General features: G+C 42.9%; 3 protein-coding genes and 1 pseudogene across 3 annotated transcripts; 2 read left to right on the forward strand and 2 right to left on the reverse strand.

The window, feature by feature from the left end:
• The first annotated feature begins 3130 nt into the window (after window positions 1-3130).
• LOC128711850 (uncharacterized) lies at window positions 3131-4169 on the forward strand. Its single transcript, XM_053806736.1, has 3 exons — window positions 3131-3212; window positions 3293-3478; window positions 3595-4169. Exons 1-3 carry the CDS (start codon window positions 3131-3133, stop codon window positions 4167-4169), a joined length of 843 nt encoding a protein of 280 aa, XP_053662711.1.
• Window positions 4170-11341: 7172 nt separating this feature from the next.
• On the reverse strand, window positions 11342-14250 carry LOC128712859 (spidroin-1-like; annotated as a pseudogene).
• Window positions 14251-16810: 2560 nt separating this feature from the next.
• LOC128713371 (28S ribosomal protein S15, mitochondrial) lies at window positions 16811-17779 on the forward strand. Its single transcript, XM_053808229.1, has 3 exons — window positions 16811-17156; window positions 17222-17417; window positions 17485-17779. The coding sequence occupies exons 1-3, from the start codon at window positions 16811-16813 to the stop codon at window positions 17777-17779; spliced, it is 837 nt and encodes a 278-aa protein (XP_053664204.1).
• Window positions 17780-18225: 446 nt separating this feature from the next.
• Window positions 18226-19854, reverse strand: LOC128712187 (SH3 domain-containing protein Dlish). The gene is made up of 6 exons (XM_053807082.1): window positions 19802-19854; window positions 19259-19604; window positions 19209-19224; window positions 18778-19149; window positions 18569-18699; window positions 18226-18390 (listed from the first exon to the last, which is right to left on the reverse strand). The coding sequence occupies exons 1-6, from the start codon at window positions 19852-19854 to the stop codon at window positions 18226-18228; spliced, it is 1083 nt and encodes a 360-aa protein (XP_053663057.1).
• Window positions 19855-20169: the final 315 nt, after the last annotated feature.

Raw genomic sequence — 20169 nt, forward strand, 5'->3', positions numbered from 1 at the left:
CGAAGTGACGTCGGGATCTAGGGACCAAGGTACCGAAAGGACCATGCGTCAAGGTAAGGTCTCCCTTACGTGATTCATGACGGTGTGATTCATCGTCACGATCGCGTGGGCCTTACGGCTTGACGGCGGTCCACGCCGTCTCCCTTCTGCACAGCATAATTTATTCGTTGACATTCATCAATCAGCAGACCATTTTTATTGACTTTGCCCACCGCGTGACGGCGTATTGATATATGCATTATCGGAGCATCTGCAGGATGGAACCATTTGAATAGGTGCTGTGGAAAACCCTGCGTTAACGAAGTAGCAATATTCTTATGCCTTTAAGAATCATATGAATTTGTAGCATGAGATCAATTGGCACGCCCAGTCATTACCGATATGGTTTTTTTTTTTTTGCAACAAAGAATAAGACGATCCGAACTATAAACTAACCCCGAAAACCCAAACCAATGATGACATGTGCAAATCTGCATCGGGGTTGGTCGCGATCGGTTGCCGTGATCCATATAAATTGACCACAAGGGACATATGCCGAATTTCGGCTTGTTCACACGTTCTAGATTGGGATGCCTACTTGCCATGATTTGGTTTGGAAGCTTTGTGATCTATTTTTATTATATTTTCCCATGTCTCCATGCATGGAATTCTTTATGATGGGAATTTATAGTTGTAGCTTGACATTTAATAAATACCAGAATGCACTGGATTATTAACTGTTTCATAGAAATTTGTTGATAACATTTAATTTTAGTACAACAATAAAATATAATTAATGCCTTTTTATATGGTGTTAGTCTCGTAAGCCAGTGACCCTGCATTGAGGACAAAGATTGCATACCTTTAGGCGTAGGTATCGAAGACAAGATTGAATATCACTTTACAACAAATAGTACTAATCATAATTATCGAATCACTCGTACTGAATCCTTTCTTCTGCTTATTTAATGGAACAACAACCTCGAAAGAACTAGGTCTGCAATTTCTGGCTCCCTTTGATTTTATTGGCCTCTCTTTTTGGCCACTACCAATACATAACCAGGCCGCCCCCGTACTGGATCTCACCAGAGTCAATATTCACTTAGATCTATTAACACCTCAATTATGTGTTTAAAACCGGTTCTTGCAACTATTTCTCGCTTGTGATTGTTGTCGCTTCGAGAATGCTTTTCTGCATGTCTTTCTTTATATCCTATAGCCGAAAGGACTTTGAACTATAATGCTTGAACGACCCTTCAACCACAAAGTGTAAGTTGGTCAAGAAATGCTATCGTTGTTTTAGATCCTCTAACTGTACATGATCTCGAATCTCACGTCCAGACACTTTGTTTCCTGTACGGAATGCAAATAGCAAACGATCTGAGCTAAAGTTACAGATTTATGGTCATAGGCAACAACTGTTTCCCATGATTTACCTGCCAGGCCCATCATTCAAATCCGCGCGTTGGACCACGCTCAAGAATACCGCATTTGTGGTACGCATGTTAGGCCGAACAGCTCTTTCCACGCCATTGATCGGTTTCGCCAACAGTCAACGACCAAAATTTACTAACTACATGACACGCCTGTTCTGTATTCTGCACCTTCTTCCGTACTGTGCGGCACCGTTTGATCGTTTTGCACCGCAGCTCCTCAGACTGCTAGCTGAACTCAGCAGCCTCGTAAACGTACCAAGTTGAGCATTTGCTATAAGAAGTAATAGCTGCAAAGTGTAATAAAATTGCGTAAATTGTTGTAAAAAATTTTTACGACCCCTGGATTGAAACTTATACTACCGGCATGAAGCGCCCTGCTGATCATTCCTGTGGCTTCTTTTACTCTTGTTTACCCACCGGTGATATATGTCTACTGGGTCACCCTCAATCCCAACCCATCGCTAGCGCGCAAGCTCCGGGAGCGTTAAACGTATAATTTACGCTTTTTATTTATGTTTTATTATCATCACTCCATGAATCTTACCTCAATGAAGCAATTAAGTAAACGCTGACAGCTTCAGTGTGCACCCAGAAGTCGCACGTGACACTGCTAGCCGTAATACCACGACCATCGCTCCACTCCCACTGCCGTACTCAGAAGCGTGCCCTATGCTGATGTGAGTCTAATTTTACCAAAATTATCATACAATGCCCCCGTTCGGTGGTGGAATGCGCATCCGGAATCGATCGGTACGCTGCTGGTGGCGGCGGGCACCGGCACAGCAGGCCAAACATCGATCGAACAATCGATCCTAGAACCGCGATTCTGATCCGTGCGGGACAGATGGTCCGACCGACAGATGTCACGAAATGATTGACACCCATTTCGCTTGTCCAAATTGCCGGACGGTCGGTCCCGTGTCTGGTCGCTGGTCGAATTCAGCGAAATATCTTCATCATATCGATATTGGTGGACGACGAGACAGTCATGCACAATGAAGTCTTTCGAAATTCAGACCAGCCAAGGGACGACGAATGGGATGAGAGGAGTGTTCCTTGCGGAGGCGTCTCGAGTTGATGCAATGAACTGCAATCGAAGTGAGATTGAAGTAATGTACATCTACCAACTGTGTGGTACTTTTTGCAATACCATTCGCAGCTCATCTGCAGCATATAATCATTCTTCACTGTACATCGGTGCTTCAGTGCTCCCGCTGTCTCATTACAACACTGCAACAAACTTTGGGGGCAGCTCCGCGTCTTTAAATTTATTCTAAAATCTAATAAAATCAATAGCCGTACATACGAAATGAAGACGCACTAGACGGGCGGCATCTTCGGCATGTTGGCGGTAGAACGGGCACGAGGTAAGACCGGGAACGTGCAAAGCAATAATACCCATACCCATGGGCTGCATACCAACGAGGACGGCTAAAGAACCTGGCCTTACCTGGACGCGTATAAAAGGCGTTGATCCCGGGCGTGATGGTTATCAGTCGGTGTTGGGAGATCAGTTCGGTGGCCACGAGATTTTTGCCACGCCAGTGTCACTGTTGCCCGAGAACCGATAGAAAACGAAACGGGGTTTTAAAAAAACGAGAAAAAACCCTACCGAACAACGTGCTTTTTAATCGATCGATCCCTTTTTGCATGTTGGTGCAGTTGTGTTTACGGTGAAAAAGGCGTGTGAAGCGTAGTGCATACATTTAGGCGCGATGTTCTATTCGACCGTAGTGTTGGCGTTGCTGTGTGCGGTTGGGCTTAGCGTAGCCTACCCATATCCTTACCCACAGAATGGTGCGTCGTTAGTGTGTTTTTTTCTAATGAAAGCACATCTTTCTGACTTCTTTTCTTCGTTATTTGCACACACTCTGCAGCGTTCATGTACTACCGAAATGCGTTCCCCATGATTGCTTACCCTCAACTGCAGCAGAGCGCCATGTATCAACACGCGATGTTCCAGAACCAGCGGCTGCGGAACTATCATCGCCGGTCATCAGCGAGCGGCGTGTCCGCATTCGCCTCGGGAGACAACATCGCCACCGGCACACAGATACTCAAGGGTAAGCAACGAGTTTAGAGCTATTGCGCAAGTAGTTGCGGCCGTCCCAAAGGGCGACCGTGTACGGATGGATGCTAGATGTTCGCCCGTTTCTCCTGCTGTTCTTACCATTAACAGCCGACTGCCGACCCGCAGATCCTGCCGTGGTTGCATACCCATCGGTGCAATCGTTTGCTGATGCTTACCCAGCTGAGGCACTGCCAGAAAACGAAATTCCACTCACCGACGACGGCGGACAGTTGGACCAGGAATCGAACAGTGGAAGTGAGCTGGATTTCCCGCTTGATAATGAGGAACCGCTGGAGGATGTACCGACTACAGTGCCGCTCGTACCGTCCATTGTGACGGACAAGCGCAAGAAAAAGGTTACCGTTCAGTTGGATTCGGCATCCGCGGAGGATGATCAGGAGGACGAGGAGGTAAGCTTCGGTACGCGCCGTGGCGATGGGAGTCGTCCCAGTGGTGGATCCGCCGGTCCCATGTTCCCGGTAACGTTTGGAAGCACCAACGGTGGTGCCATCGCAATCGCTAACAGTTACAGCACGGGTAAGGGTGGATCGGCCACCAGTCACGCTACAGCCTATGGCAGCCCTGCATCGGTACCTGAGGAACGTCGGCGAGCTGTTGTCTTACAACAGCAGCAACAGCAGCAACGGAACAACCGCCCAGCCAAGCTGCGGACGAAATATTAAGACAACGTACCGCTGACGAAACCGGCGTCGCTGTGTCTGAATGTTGGTTTAATTTATTCCTAGCTGTTCATTGTTTCTTCGAAACGGAACTCGTGCATATGACTGGCCCAATAAATGTGTGTTTTACGTAATGAAAGCGATACAATGTGTTTGATTTGGCAAGATGTATTATTATTTTATAATTAATTCCCTAACAGAAGGTTTTGGTTTTTCGCTCCCTAAACGGTCAGTGCTATTTGTTTCATGTGGATATTAATATTTATCCATATTTATCTATTTATTTATCCTTATTTATTACGCCCAAATGCATACTACTATTATTTGATTGCAATGTGTATATATGTTACAACTATTTGATCTATGAATCATTACTAAAATATGGATATCTCAACCAAAATGTTCATGTAAGATGACGAAATGAAGTTATCTAAACCAAATGAAATGGACAATTTCTTATCGATGAGTTGCTGCACCTTTATGCCTTAAGTATACGCCTGGAGGTATGCAATCATGAAGTTTTTATCTACTAATCAAACCAAGTCGATTTTTGTAAACGAAGGAATAGAAATAAAATAAATCAGTGACGGATCTAACGGTGGGCGGATGTTATCAGGCGGCCCGTTAAGGATGTTATCGGGCAGCCCGTTAAGGATGTTATCGGGCAGCCCATTAAGGATGCTATCGGTCAGCTCGTTAAGGATGCTATCGGGCAGCCCGTTAAGGATGCTATCGGGCAGCCCGTTACCAACCCCCCTCTCCCCTCCCAGAACTGTAATTTTTTAAATTAGATCATGACTACCCTCCCGGGGTAATTAGGGGCCCCAACTATCATTACGCCTGGGCCTCCAAGGGGTTTAATGCACCACTGGAATAAATGGTTTGTTTGTATATTCGAGGAAATCATTTAAACAATCCAAACTGGATATTCAATCAATTTAAAATGTACAGACAGAAAAATCAAATAATATAACTCAAATTGCTAAAGGCTGTTGCGAAAATATGTATAAAAGTTAGCGGCACGCTGCAATGTATACATTTATTAATTACACTGCAGTAACATTTTATACAAATGTATTTTGCACATTTTAGCATCCGTTTGAGAAAAGGTTTGTGTGATTGCTGAGATGTTGAATATTTACCGTTATGATTGTATGAATATTTTTCATTCTAAAAAGCTCGTCGTCGCAACCAGAGACGGATCTTCCTATAAGCGTACTGGACGTCAGCGTGGGGCCCCAACCTAAAGGGGACCCAATTTGTAGTTCACTTCCTGATTCAAGTAGCATCACATTTTTTTTTTTTATTTAGTTTATTGAAACGTATATTTTAATGTTTTTTTTTTTATTGCAATTACCAACAGTGCACTAAAAAATCAACATATTCGCGAGAAAAATGAACATAATGTGATATACCAAGCCTGGCCAGTTGCCAGTCATTCGGTCATCATCGGTCAGTCATAACCTAAATTGTAGACAAATTTAGATAAAAAAATTAAAAAAAATGTTTTTTTTTTTTAATTTTTCTTCCGAATTTTATCTTAACATAATAATCGGACTAAGTCCTATGTCTAAAACTCATCCATAAAACTGAAATTAGATATCATATCTTGTAGGCGAATGTTAGGAACCCAATTTGCATCCACTGTTTGGGGCTGCATAAATCGGCCTCTGGTCGTAACTGAAGATCCTTTTGCTAATTGATTAATTCGCACCCATATTCGATTGTCCGATATTCTTTACGTAACCTTCAAAGCATCTTCCCAACTTTACTAGACATTAGCGGCTCTATCACATTTCAATACAAAAGTCTAATATTTGAAATAATCTATGCATTAACTTACAGATCTCTTATGTATTGTTAATTTCTCTCTTAGTTTTTGGCGAGTTCCTCTCGATTATATAAAAAGCTACATCATGTAACAAACGGTATGTAGCATAATTGTAGACTACGGAAATAGTGCGGCATAAATAGAAAACTTTCACGAATTCATTAATTTTAACAGGTGCTGATCTATGCCAAAAAATTTCAAAACTCACTCTCGATATGCTAATCCGATATGCTAAGGTGATGATCGTCGGCAAACGGGCGGTATCACCGATATCACAGGCTAGTTCCCTTCCAGATTGAAGTGTACGGTTATTAACGCATTTCCTATCACAACATTCCCTGCGTAAGATTCCACATTTTGCATAGATGGACCGGTTTGTTTACGACGGTACAAAACAGTATCACCGATCTCGGCATGTTTTGAAGATGGGTAGAAAGTGCAGCGATCCGTTTTGGAGATTCAGTTTGGAACAGACTTTCTACCGGTGAACAGCTAGTGAACGAATTGGGCGAACAAACGTTTCCTACAATGGGCTACACGCGGATTACAGTGTTGTGCTGCTTGGTTGTAATTATTTCTTTCCTTAGTGGAATCAACTGCGTTGGTGGAGAGAATGGTGATTATTACTTTATTCACTGTTAAACAATTTTAAAATGAAGTTAGCCGTATTAAAAGTCATTTTAATTTGTACTTTTAGTGCCTTCCGCAATCGTTCAATCACGGATTGGTGTTGGAAAATCAAGTCCTAGAGATGTGACTGGAAGAGCAATTAATTCCAACGTTGGTGGGTAATCATCACTCATATGATGCATTATTTTTTATTAAATGAAACCTTTACAGCTCCTCTTCCAGTTCAATCCACCTTAAATGCACCAACACCACCATCGGTGATTGAATCAAGACGAGACGGAACGATAGGTAGGACGAAAGGACAACCCGTTGTGTTTACCTTGAAGAAACATCCAAGAGTTGTACTTCTTCGAGAAGTCCGTCGTCCACCACAGCAGCTAATAGTTCGCCCAATAGTGCACCAAAGAAGAGGCAAACAACAAACCAACGTTGCAGCACTTAATCAGCAAGCTCAACAGCAAAACATTCGTCAACAACAAGCACAGCAGGAAATTCTTCGAGAGCAACAATTTCAACAGCAAAGGTTCATAGAACATCAAGCACAGCAGCAAGCATTGTCAGCACAAAACGTTTTCCAGCAACAGTTGAAGGAGCAACAACACCAAAATATGATTGATCAGCGCAAAAGACAAGAGCAACAAGCTCAACAGGAAAGGCTACGTCAGCAAACATTCCTCGATGCAGTCGCTGAGCAGGAAAGAAAATCCTATCTGGAGAAGAAGAGACGCGAACAGAACCGTCGACGACGCTTTCCGGACGGTTTAATCCACCAGGAGCGGATTAGAAATGAAATGGTAATGCGGGAAAGGCAACGTGAGCAAGCACGCCAACAAGCACTCCTTAACGGGCCACCAAACCAGCAGAGTTTGTTTGCCCAGCAGCAGAACAATTTGCAAAATCCACAGCAATTGAGAGGCGCTGCATCTCAACAACATAATTGGATTTATCACCCGCAGGCGCTTGATAACACGAATGCACTGCAACTGCCCGCAGAGCAGGAACAGCGTCGCTTGCAGCTGGCCCAGCAGCAAGCATTTCAAAAAGAACGCGTGGTTCCGGTTTTGAAAAAGGTTCCAAAGCTGCGGAAACAACGCCCTCTGGGATTGGGTAGAATAGTTGTGCTACGCTTAGTGGAATAGTTGACAATGGAAATCGTACAACATGACAATTAACTATCATTTGCGAGCATTTTCAAATAAAATGTACATTAAAACGCTTCTTTAACATGCTTCATTTTGTTTTAAACTATTCGATGATCCCATCCGTGTTATCTATTTGAGCCACTTATGTTCCATTATCCGAGACTATCGATTCACATTAAGGTATGCAAATATCAAGGATGCCTTGGAAATCATTGTTCCCGGAGTCTTCAACAACGAATCCTAGCATATCCACTCAAGAGTCTCGTTAGGCAGCTAATCTGAAGCTTATTTCATTTACCGGAGTCACTCGGTTATTTAAGACAGCTCTAATTTTATCAAATGTTAACGATATCGCCGGATTTTCATTCTATGTTTGAAGTTTTGGTGCAATTGATTCAAACGTTCGTTCGTGATAAGGATGAGGAATTCATACAATTCATACAATAATTTGAATTTCTCTCACAGAAACACTTCAATGTTTCATTCTAAGTACAATTATTTAAATTAAAGTTTAATATTTCTTTAATGAGTCCATTAGAATAATAACGGATTTGGAAAAGAGCCAATCCTGTCCTTTGAGCTATTAAGGTTACCGTGTCCAAGTGTATGAACTATATTTCCGGAAAAATGCAAATGTTCCCTAAAAATGTAAATGTTGCCAAAAGATGGTTGGTCACATGCTTTATCACTAATTTGGTCGCCAAAATGGCTTACCTATAGAGGCGCTCAAATTTAAAAGCTCAAACCGGTTTATTATTCTGAAGCATCCTGAACTAATCTAACCAAACGTCGAAGAATTTCGTACGCGGGATGGGACGCGGATAGTGTTAGTAGCGTACAATCTCTGCAAAGCGCAAGATTCACTTCCAGCAGCATGATGAAGCAGCTCGACGTTGGGATCATCGTGGTAGGGTTTAGCGTTCTGTTCGGCAGGAATAGTTGTGCCCCACAGCCTCAAGGTAATGAGAAACAGATAAGAAGAGAATTTAGCATCAAACTGTTTTTGGTGATCGGTTCTTTTTTTGTTTCATTTTAAGGGTTACAACAGCCAAACGCTTCCAAATACGTGCTGAGTGAACAATCGTCTGGTCGGGTGGGAAATGTAGAAGTCAGTAGCAGCTCGGGTGAGTAAAAGAAAGACTCCGTTATAAACTCCACTACTGTGTGCTATGTGCCAGCACATCAACATGCCAACACATCTAACTAATATAAAACTAATTCAATATATAGCTTCAAGCATCAGTACATCATCGAATGCAAATTTGGGAAGATCGACTTTTCAACCACAACAACCTCAAGTGATTTCGATCGCACAGCCACCGCAAGTACAAACGGTTGCACCAAATCAATTCCTCCGGTTTCAATCGGTACCGATACAGCCGGCCAACTCGTACCAGCAAGCTCAGTCACAGTACGAACGTGAGCTAGCACAATACAGACAGCTTTTACAGGCGTACCAGCAACAAACGGCAGCTGCACAGGCTCAGATTCAACCACGCGTCTACCAGCAGCCACAGTATACAGCACAACGGCCCGTGCAACAGCAACAGTATTATCAGCCAGTTCAACAACAACCAAACTACCAGCCTTACACTCCCTACCAGCAGCGTAACTATTACAATCGTATGTCGTTGGCACCACCGTCAAGCTCGAGTAAGTATTGACCAGGATGGACACAGTGGCGCATCTCTGCATTACAGCGCTCATGAACATTCGAACAATATCCTTGCAGGTCTTTTTGATGGCATCGCGAGTGGTTTGCGCAGTTTTACGAACGGTTTAAGGCAAGGTTTCGGAGTTTTAGGTTGACAATACTGGTAGTAACAATTTTAGCGAAATTAACTTGCAGAAGTGCGCAGACGGACTTAATCAGGATTAGATGCGAATTAGATTTTGTTCTATTAAAACTATCGCTGGTAATGTTAACCAAACTTGTCTTATCTTATACTTTGAAGCAGCAATATCCATGACATGGCGAATCTTTCGTTTGCTCTCTTTCAAACAGTTAACACGCGTGTTGATGATAATGACCTTCTGTCTAGGTGTGAACTTGAGTTGGCCCGTCTTTTCGCAATAGGGGCAATAGATCATCTTGCGCATTTCATAGTTTAAACCTTGAACGAAATCATTTGCTATTTTACACAACACTTCGTTTACAGGTGTTTTACTAAAGACGTAAAATAAAGTAAATAAAGAGGTTCGTCTTTTATTGTATCCAGTAGCGGCATTGAAGTCTTTCGTTTTACAACCGAATTTTACTCGATCGAATAAGACACGTTGCAGTCTCGGTTAATAACATTTAAAATAAAGAGCGTACATCGTAACACATTTAAAACAACTTGTAAACGTGCTGAATGATCCGAAGAAGCTGAGGAAAATAAAAACAATATCGGAACCATAAATATTTATCATACTGATGGTAAACTGATGCAAGAAATGCTAACCGATCTTCAGATATTTTATCTTTTCAAACAAAATAATGGCATCTATGAATTGATTGAACGAAATTTAGTTTCAAAGCAGCTATCACTAGATAATCTACTGTGTATTGCCTTCAGCCTTAGACACCGGACGTCGTGTAGGACGTCAAATGACATTATAAATTCTTAAGTCAAAGAGAACTGAGATGTTTTTCATCTTGAATTGATGTAATTGATTATGAAGATTGTAATTTGATTCCTAGATATAATAAATTTCGTAAGATTTCGTTTATAATGACGTTAAATGGTGATAGAAAATTGCTCTTCTGTATTTCAACGAGTAATTTTTCATGAGAGAGAATATATGAAGGCTAAAATACTAGGGATTTATTGATTTCATAGGTTGGTTTTAAATTAAGGATTAAATTTCAACCCCACCCTATACTTACATCTAAAAACCAGTTTAACAAAATTCCTTTTATGAAGCGATTACTAAAAATGAGTAAGCGATTACTCATGTTGTAAGTCATGTGATAAAAAGAAATAAAAGTTAATAAAAGGGACAACAATCCATCAGAAATGGATAATAGGCACGAGTAGCAATACTTTCCCAACGGCCAATGCCACTTTGTCATACAAACGACAAACGAAGGACATACCAATTCACAACAACTGACATTGAACTGGATGTGGCTCCCATACACCAAACGACGCTAGTATTGAGCTACGTCCAAAAATCATAAAAAGGTTCGTTGCCTATCATACCGCCCGCGGCGTTGAAGTCTTTTGACTGAAGCGAACCTGCTTGGCCTACATTCAAAGGGCGTAACGCAATCGGTCTGTTTCGTGCATTTCTTTTCTACCACCGCGGGAACTTGTTTGGGACCATGTTTTAGGGTTTTACTCGATATTTTATTCATAAATAAACATAAAAATAGCTTACAACACGAATATGGATTCAGCGTAACAAACATGTCGGTCCGATGGCAATGTATTGGCGGTATTAATGAGTGGCATTTGTCATTTTGCTTCAGCAGTTTGTGTCACCGCATACTAACAGTCTCCGTGTTCATTTAGAAGAATCTAGAAAGGAAACGGAGATGATCATTCACCAAACTTTAGCGAACAGGCTCACAACTCTTATTCCGTTACTTACGGGAACAAACCACCGCCGCCTCCACCGAACGAGTTGGACGACGCTTGGGCACTGGACGCTGAGCCACCGAATCCTCCGAGGCCACCACCGAACGAGCCAGACTGGGCTGAAGCCTGTGCACCCGATCCGCCGAATCCACCGCCATGGCCACCGCCGAATGAGTTGGCGTTCGAGTTACTGAACGAGCCCGAAATGCCACCGAGTCCGATGTTGAACGAAGCTGACTGAGCGTTGGCCTGGCTGCCAGAGAAACCGCCACCACCTACCGGGCCTCCATAGTGACCACCATAATAGGGATCTGGGTATGGTCGATGGTAACGCGGTCGATGATGATATCCTTGTTCGTTTGAAAATAATGTCGCAGAGACATTTCACGTTTGGGAGCAGGATTAAAACGAAACAGATGAAATACAAACGGATAGATTAATAAAGAGTTTTTTCCATGCAAATTTGTCCCAAAATCAAACCCCTGGTTGATATAGATCTTTCAAAGAAGTTGTTCTACTTCACTTCAGCTATTCCAAGACGACGAACCTAATCCCATTACCTGGCGCTACGTATCCAACTGGGGATAGGACACCGACCGGTGCAACACCGATCGGAGCTACCGCTACCGGAACCGGAACCGCTACTGGAATTAAGCCTAAAAGAACCGACCGTAAACCGGAAGGATTAGTAGCAAACTACTGGCGGCAAACAATTAGGAAGAAAGGACAAGGAAGGGTGGTCAGTAAGGTCAGAAGGAATGTTACTACGCAGTACGATCTTCACCATGCTGAATGGTGAATGGTTCTAACAAGTGTCTGTAAAGCATTTGACCTACGTGAGATTAACCTTTTCTAGCTTGAGTTTTTAAAGCCTGGATGTATGCAATCTATCGTTTATTGTATTTTTTGTGGTGGTTTAATAAAGAGTTCATAGTTTTTAACCAATTTTAGGTCTTTAGATTTAAGATTCTTTAGCAATACGGCCAAGCCATTCCTTTCGCATTAAACAATAGATTAAAATAGATTTTAAATTATTATAATATCTGAATATGCAATAAGAACCAATAAACTCCAACCAGAACCAATCGTAATGTATTCGTTAGCTAAAAAACGACCTTCTTGACTACAGGTCGCTGTCCCCGTCGAATATCTGTTTGCCAAATCCGCTCTGTCGATGGATTTGCAAACAGAATCTCTCCATTAAAACGTACAATCGATGTCAAACGACACCACTAAAGATGTCACAATGGACTGGCAACTCAATCAAAACCCGAATGACCAATAAGGCTTGGCACACGTTTGTAACTTCTTCACTCCCTTCCCAACTCAGAAGCAGGTTCAGTCTGTGCTGAATGGATTCTATGCTTGTTTACCCTATCGATCATCGAAATCTTTGCTCAGCGTCGTGTGAAATATTCAGAATTTCCGGGGATTTTTAAAAATTTATTCGACGCGTGGGTTTTTATGTCAACTATCGTACAAAAAATCGGCAAAACAAACCATTTGCTGATGAGTAAACATCAACGAGGAGAGAGATTCTACCTGACGAAGATAAGATGGAGGTTAAGTAATTTGCTCTTTCAATTCTGTTCTTTACTTTGGTCTGGCAGGTAAGAAATGTTTAAGAAGAATTACAGAACAAGCAAGACAAACAATAAAATCTGGAAAAAATCCTTTTATTTTAAACAATGCATTCCTGAAAGGTGTAATAGTTTTAAAACTAAAAATCTTTAAACTTTAATCCGCCCGATCGTACCGCGTATCCTTAACTAGAAGGTTTAAAAGAATTTGAAATCGACGGGAAAACGCCATCATACCTCTACGTAATGCTGTTTGTTGCGTTTGTGTGTGATTGAATAGGCATGCGTGTGTTTGTGTGAAAGGTGCAGCAGGAAGGTCAGATAAGCCGCAAAGGGCCAGATGTATCAATTTCGTTTGGTCCGCATGGAGCCGACGATCGGAGATGTTATTGGGCAACAACGATCGATTGATGAAATAAAGGGCGGTAGCGTGTGCAGGAACGTTGTTATAAACCAAATGTTTATGGACGATGCATCCCAGTCAAATACATCATTTCGGTTTCATCATCATAATTAAGAAATGTATAAAAAAAATAACAAGTAATCATAAACACAAATTTTGAACAGTTTTTTAAAAAGAAAAAAAGTTTTTTTTCTGGGGAAATAAACTACCTTTTCGATATGCTTTGGCTTTCGAAGGAAATTTTAACAATTTAACACACAAACACACAAACGTTCCACCATTCAATCAGTTGGTAAAGCAATAAAAGAGAAGTGAAGACACGTCCGAAGCAAACAGGAGCAACAGCCAAGTAAAGAGAAATAAAATATAAAAAAAGCTTATTTTTCACTACTGCAAACACTACTTATATTAAACTGTTAAAAAACTACTGTTAGCGTAAGGATTACAGCGTTCACACGGTTATTTCATCTCCGAAATAAGCAGCAATACAATGCGCTGACTGCATCACTACAAACCAACTACTACACTACACTTGTTTGCACTGCGCCCTCTAGCGGCAAACACCCAAACATTCCCGCTGTAATACCTCCTCCCAGGCCGGGATATCCGAAGCCGAACTGTGCCGCCGGTGCTGCAAGGGCGACCGCCAACAGAGCAAACAACACTACGAACAGTTTCATTCCTGAACGACAAACGCTTTGCTGGTCACACAATTTCACAACCAGTCACACCGTAGTGACACTAAGTAGCGAGAGCTGAACGGTCGCACTGCTGGGCTCAGTGATACGTTCCGAAACCGATGTGTGTACCGTTCGAACGCGTCCGTACAACTGCTTTAAATCGATAGTCAAATAATGGTTTTTATGCTGCGTCTGATCAGGCCACGAGCCGTTCGGTGTTGGTACAGCATCCCTCCTCCTGGAAGCGGGCACCATTCGGCAAGGGTTTTTCCACGACCACGAAAACAAACAACTCGTAACGATGCTCCTCGTGCGGGCGAGGAAGAACAGGCGTGTTATGGGAGAAGTGGGGTTATGTTTTTACTGTCCGGCCGGCATGGACGATATTGTATGATCGCATCGTGGTGGGACCTGTGCCAGTGCAAGGTGATTGAGTCACTCCGTCTGTTCGGGGTGTGGAGTTGTCCAAGAGACACACTAGGATGCGAGTAGTTGGGGTGTTATGGTCGCACGTTCAAGTTCAAGTTTTACGTATCTTGATGATCGACCAGTGTGTGTGTGTTCTGTTTTTTTTTGTGGGGTTAAAGTTTTCCGATCGCAGCAGGAAGAGCATAATATCCTTGAGAAGAGCCGTTTCATTGCCTGGTCGTTGACCGGTCGTGTGTGGAAACGAAACGGTGAGGATGAGTGTTGTGAAACATGCAAACGAGACGGGTGGAGCTCGATCGGTTTCTACATGGATAACTGTTTCTAGAGACGATCGAGTCATCCCACGGAGAGTAACAGAGCCGAAGATGTATGATGTTCATCTGCGCCATTACACTTTTACAGTTGTCGAGACAGGGCAGACCGAACATGAAAGAAGGGAATCATCGAAAGAAAGAAAAAAGATAAAGAGATAATCTCCGTATTCCCCAGCAACTACTTTTATTGTAGTATTCCCATTTGTCTATCTTTTGTTCAGAGGCACCCTACCGCCGAGATGCATGTCTACAGAAGAGAAAATAATGATCTTGACCTTCGCACGAACCAATCGACATCTTCCCGCGTTGGTCGGCGCGCCATCACACGTTCGGCGCTTACAAATGTAACAAAATCCTTCGAGCCACAGCGGAACTTACCTCCCAAAAGTGCCAATAGTCGCTCCAGCTAAAGTACAAGGTCTACCGCTTTGGGTAGATCAATCAAACTTCCTATACCCACCAACGGAAATCCGTGACATTGTGCTTACGTGAAAGGTTGCACGATGGATAGTGGTTGTTAGTGTAAAAAAAAAGCTCCCCGACTATCGCACACCATTTGCTCTGTTTTGTTTTGGTGATATGCTCGATACGTAGGGCTCGATACGTACAAACCCGAAGGATCTCCAGTGAAGGGATTCGACTATGTGGAGCATAATTGTACAGTCGCGATGGAAGGGGCAAGACATACGATACTTCAATGCCATGGTTTGCTGTGGAGTTTTCACTTTTAGTTTTTATTTACTTTCCGTTGCGGTTCCTCTTTACTTTTTTTTTTCCTGGATGGTGTGTTGAGAATGAAGATTGTTTGCTGAGTTAGTTTTGATACCCCGAAAGTTTCAATTTTACCATATGTCCTGCCGGATCAAGAATAGAATATTTTTACACTTTTTTTTGTGTGTGATCCTCAAAAGAAAAACATTGTTTGTTTGTTATCCACCCAAGCCAAACAATAGCGTTGATGAGTCTTAATCATTCCGTAACAAAATGGATTTATTTCAAAATGTGCTTCTTTATCCTCTAGTATCTCACTGCCACTCGAACCTCCATCTGTTTTACTATCAGCTTAAGCTGTTTTTTTATAGCTTTAACGTATTTCAACCCTTGTAATTAAGGATAGATCTACGGAGAAAAACCTGTTTTGCTTCTTTTTGCAAACAACCAAAACAAATGACTTTAAGGCCGTTTCCGGCTGCGTAACAACACGTTCTACATTCAGTCGTGTTTTTTTTTTATTTTCTATGGTGTTTAAATGTTCTGGAATTTGCTTACGCACTATGCTATGATATCACTTTTGTTTTCAGCTGTTCTGTGATGTGTACTAAAACAGTGTGATATCGGCAAGGGGAACCCCAAGAGCTATCATTTCAAGCACATCCGCAACAGAAAGTAAACAGTGGACCGTTCGGCTTAGGATGAGAGTCACGCAGGTCTGTTCAAGGTGCAGTCAATCGGATAGTTGTACGTTTGATTGAGTTCGTAGTTTAATATGTGCGCTAATGCTTTGAGGACAGTAAAATTTACTTTTTTGTGAAAGAACTAACAACATCAGGAGCATTAAGGCATTCCCAATGCTTTCCAACGAAATTTAAAGCTTTTTGAGAATGGAATATAGTGTTCCTGATTGATTTACGACAAACGTGTTTACAAATCTCGAATGAATTGAAATCGCCATGCTAGCAGGAAATCGACCTCAATTCGTTCGATATACGAACCCTGCCAAATATTTGTGCTTCATAAACTGACGTCTAGATGGCAGCACCATTCTCTTGGAAATTGGTCGATTCCACCGTATATACGCGTATATAAAATCAATTTTTCATTCCCGTAAAATTCTGTCTCAATTTTACAAATATTTGTTTTTGTACACTAACGATGTATAAATACTGAAAACCAATTATCGATTTGCTGCCGATGAGATTCCCTGTCAAAAATAAACCGAACCATGGCCAACCCACATTCCCAATCCCTGTGTTCCAGTGACATACAAAACGTAAACAAAAAAAAGATAAAAAGTACCTCGAGTGAAGGAGCTGTGGTGTGTTCTTTCGTAACAAAAATAACCAGTCCACACAATGCACGCGCTGGCAAAACTAAAATCCATCACCCCTACCGTAAATCAAATAGTCCGTACGTACGCGTTAAAATCGGATCTGAAAATTAAATGGGTCCGGCCGGAAAAGATCCCGTGCTACAAGCCGGAAAAGTCGGGTGATTTGCAGTCACTACCCAAATTTGCCGGCACCGAACTGATGAAGGATTACCGCGAGTCGAAGGAGCTGGAATCGGCAAATGAGCATGTTCGCAATCTGTTCACCTTGGATCACAATAGGCGCCGGGAGATGGTAGAAAACTTTAAAGAATCCATGGTGCAAAAAGTGTACCGACACGATCTCGATTATGGTTCCATGGAGGCGAAACGTGAGTTGCCGTACAATTTGAAAAAAGTTTTATTGTTACTTGCTAATACCTCTACCTTCTTACAGTGGGACTTATGACGGCAAGAATACGCAGCTTGCAAGAATACATGGAACAGTTCCCGCGCCAGTCGAAGGTGAAGGTACAGCTGAAGGAACTGATTGACAAACGCAAGCGTTTCCTGCGTTATTTACGGCGCTGGGATTATCGTCGATTCGAGTATGTGCTGGAAAAGCTAGACCTTGTTTACAAACCATACCCAACGTAAGTGTAGCATACTGCATACATCATGAGCGAACGCGCTAATTGAGCAATTTGTGAACATTCTCAGGCATTTCCACTGGATCACCCGTAAAGATTCGTTACGCAAATTGACCGACACCCACTGCGAACAGATCAAAGAGACTCGTCTGGATGAGTATCGCAAGCAGCTGGAATCGGAACAGTTAGCCTTTCTGGAAAAGAAGCTAAAGACGCTGGAATTCATCCGCAAGGAACAGACCGAGTGCCAGGTACCGGTGACGGTGACGAAAGAGGAAATCCAAGCCGTCCGCAAGCAGTATGATGAGCTAAAACAAAAGCGAGCAGCAATCACGGAAAGCTTAAAAGAGTCGGAAGAATCATAAGCCACGCTGTTGAATGAAGAGTGGGAATGGTGTTCCCGTGTTCTTTTCCGTTCATTTTATTGTATAAAAAATACATTAATACGAATAAAGTTAATAGACTTGAGCTAGAGCGCATGTATAAAAAACACAAAAAAAAACAATTGTTCACGTAAAAGGGTATTACAATATAGACCATCGCTATAAGGGAATGCATTGATGCCACGAATCAAAACGATCCGTTTTGACGGGAGGGAGTAAAACAACTAAAAAAATCTTATCTACTGTTGGATATCGCTCGCACTACTCTCCAATATAAGTTGCTATTAATATCCATATGGAAGAAGAAAGAGTCGCTTCGAACGAAGGTTAACTTACGCATACGTTAGATACTGTTGCTACTGTAGTGGTTTAAGTAAATAATTTAAAAACTAACCATTATAGGGATTGAAACGAGACGCAGTACTCTTCTACAGACTCGTCATGGCAGGCGGACGGGCGTATGCTTTGGGAATGAAACCATATTTGCGGGTTTTCGGTGCGTAAGCCCATAACCATCCGTCGACAGTTTGGTTGTTGAGGTCCGCATAGATCCAGTCACCTCTTCGTACACTAAGATCATCTGGTGCTTGTGCCTAAAAGCAATAGAAATGATATAAATTATTAAATCACAAATCAGACCACACGTTTCAGACGCGTGGATGAAAAATGTTTTATCAATTCCGATGGTCAGGTCTTGTAGAAAATTATTTTTAAAGTTCAAATGGTTTTAAAAACTCGATTATATTCGTTGTTCGTTGTATAAGTTCTCACCTTATAATCGTAGAGCATTACTAACTCCGTGCCGTGGTACCGTAGGTCGTCTGATCCAATGCCAGGTTGTTGCTGGTGCTGCTGTTGCTGTGCCTGCTGCTGATGCTGAGCCTGCTGCTGTTGATGTTGACCTCCCACGGACATATTTCCACCATTCATCGCCTGCAGGCTGTTCATATCGTTCCCAATAGATCCCATACTATTTACACCGCCACCTCCCTGTTGTTGTTGTTGCTGCTGCTGTTTGCCGGCATGACCCTGTAATATATTCTCCGCCGGGTAGACAAACCCGGACGGAATGAAACCCTCCTGACCGTCGCTCCGCACGATCCAGAACCATTCGGGATCCTCACGGTTCAGCACGGTTACAAACTCTCCTCGTTCGACCGACACATCATTCTCGTCGCGGGCGATAAACGTGTACAGCACAATGTACCGACCGCTTGGATCCTTGGCAAATGGCAAGAAGTCGGGCTCAGAGCTGAGACTCGCCTGCGAGTGCTTCAGCGCGTTCGTAAGCAGGCCCGGACCAGTGCTGTCGTCCAGCACGTCCATGCTGATGTCGGGCATTCCGTCGGTTAGATCGGCAGCCGTTAGTCCAACGCCGTTCCCTAAACCACCACCACCCACCAGCCCGACTCCGGTCGCTCCGGGGCCTCCACCTCCGCTGCCCGGTGCACCCATTGTGGCGATATCGCGCGGTAGCTTCTTCTTGATCGCTAGATCGGCTAGCTGTGTGTTGAACGGTGCACAGTACGAGTGCGGTATGAAGCCTTCCTGTCGTGTGTCCTGTCCGATCACGTATACCCAGTCATTTTCGCGATACAGTATGTTCACTATTTGGCCCCGTTTCACTTCCAACTCGTCGTCCACGCAGGGAGTAAAGTCATGCAGCACAACCATCTTGCTGTCCGGGCTGAGACCGTGCTCCTTTTCGATCCCCACACGCACGAGCGTTTCGATGCTGGCGGATCCGGTAATCCGGCCCATGCCATGGTTCAGCCCTAAGCTGCTCGATAGATCCTTATCGATATCGCTTCCGATCGCTGCGTACGTTCAAATATGGTAACATATAAAATAGAAATGCACAAATAGCAATTAAATCACACACTCAAAACCATTCGCACTAAATCACCGAAAAGTGACGATCATCCCGTAACGGGTTACGATGGCATTCAGATGCAACTCATCCCCCCGGGGGGTGTCCAGCATCACACAGTGCTCAAAACATACTTACGTTTCTTCTTTTTCCCACGACGAATGCGTACGGGACAGAGGAATGCCATTATGGGAGCACTTCGCTATGGATTTTCGGAACCTCCGCCACCAAAGCGATACACCTGTGCACACGTCTGGATGTTAAATTCACCTATTCCGGATCGTTGATCATCGTTTGGTAACGCCTTTTCGTCGCAAAATCGTCCCAAAATACACGGTTTTAATTTGCGTACGAAGATCGATCGACTGTGATTCCCACGGGCCAATGGAATGTTATTTTTATGGTACCAGCGTTCGATCGAAACGTCACGGGGAACGTATACAGGTTTTTTTATTTAATTGCTACGATCACTGACAAGCTGGAACAACAAGTTTGATACAAG

This window comes from Anopheles marshallii, chromosome 3 (genome assembly GCF_943734725.1).
Source record: "Anopheles marshallii chromosome 3, idAnoMarsDA_429_01, whole genome shotgun sequence".
Taxonomy (NCBI): Eukaryota; Metazoa; Arthropoda; class Insecta; order Diptera; family Culicidae; genus Anopheles; species Anopheles marshallii.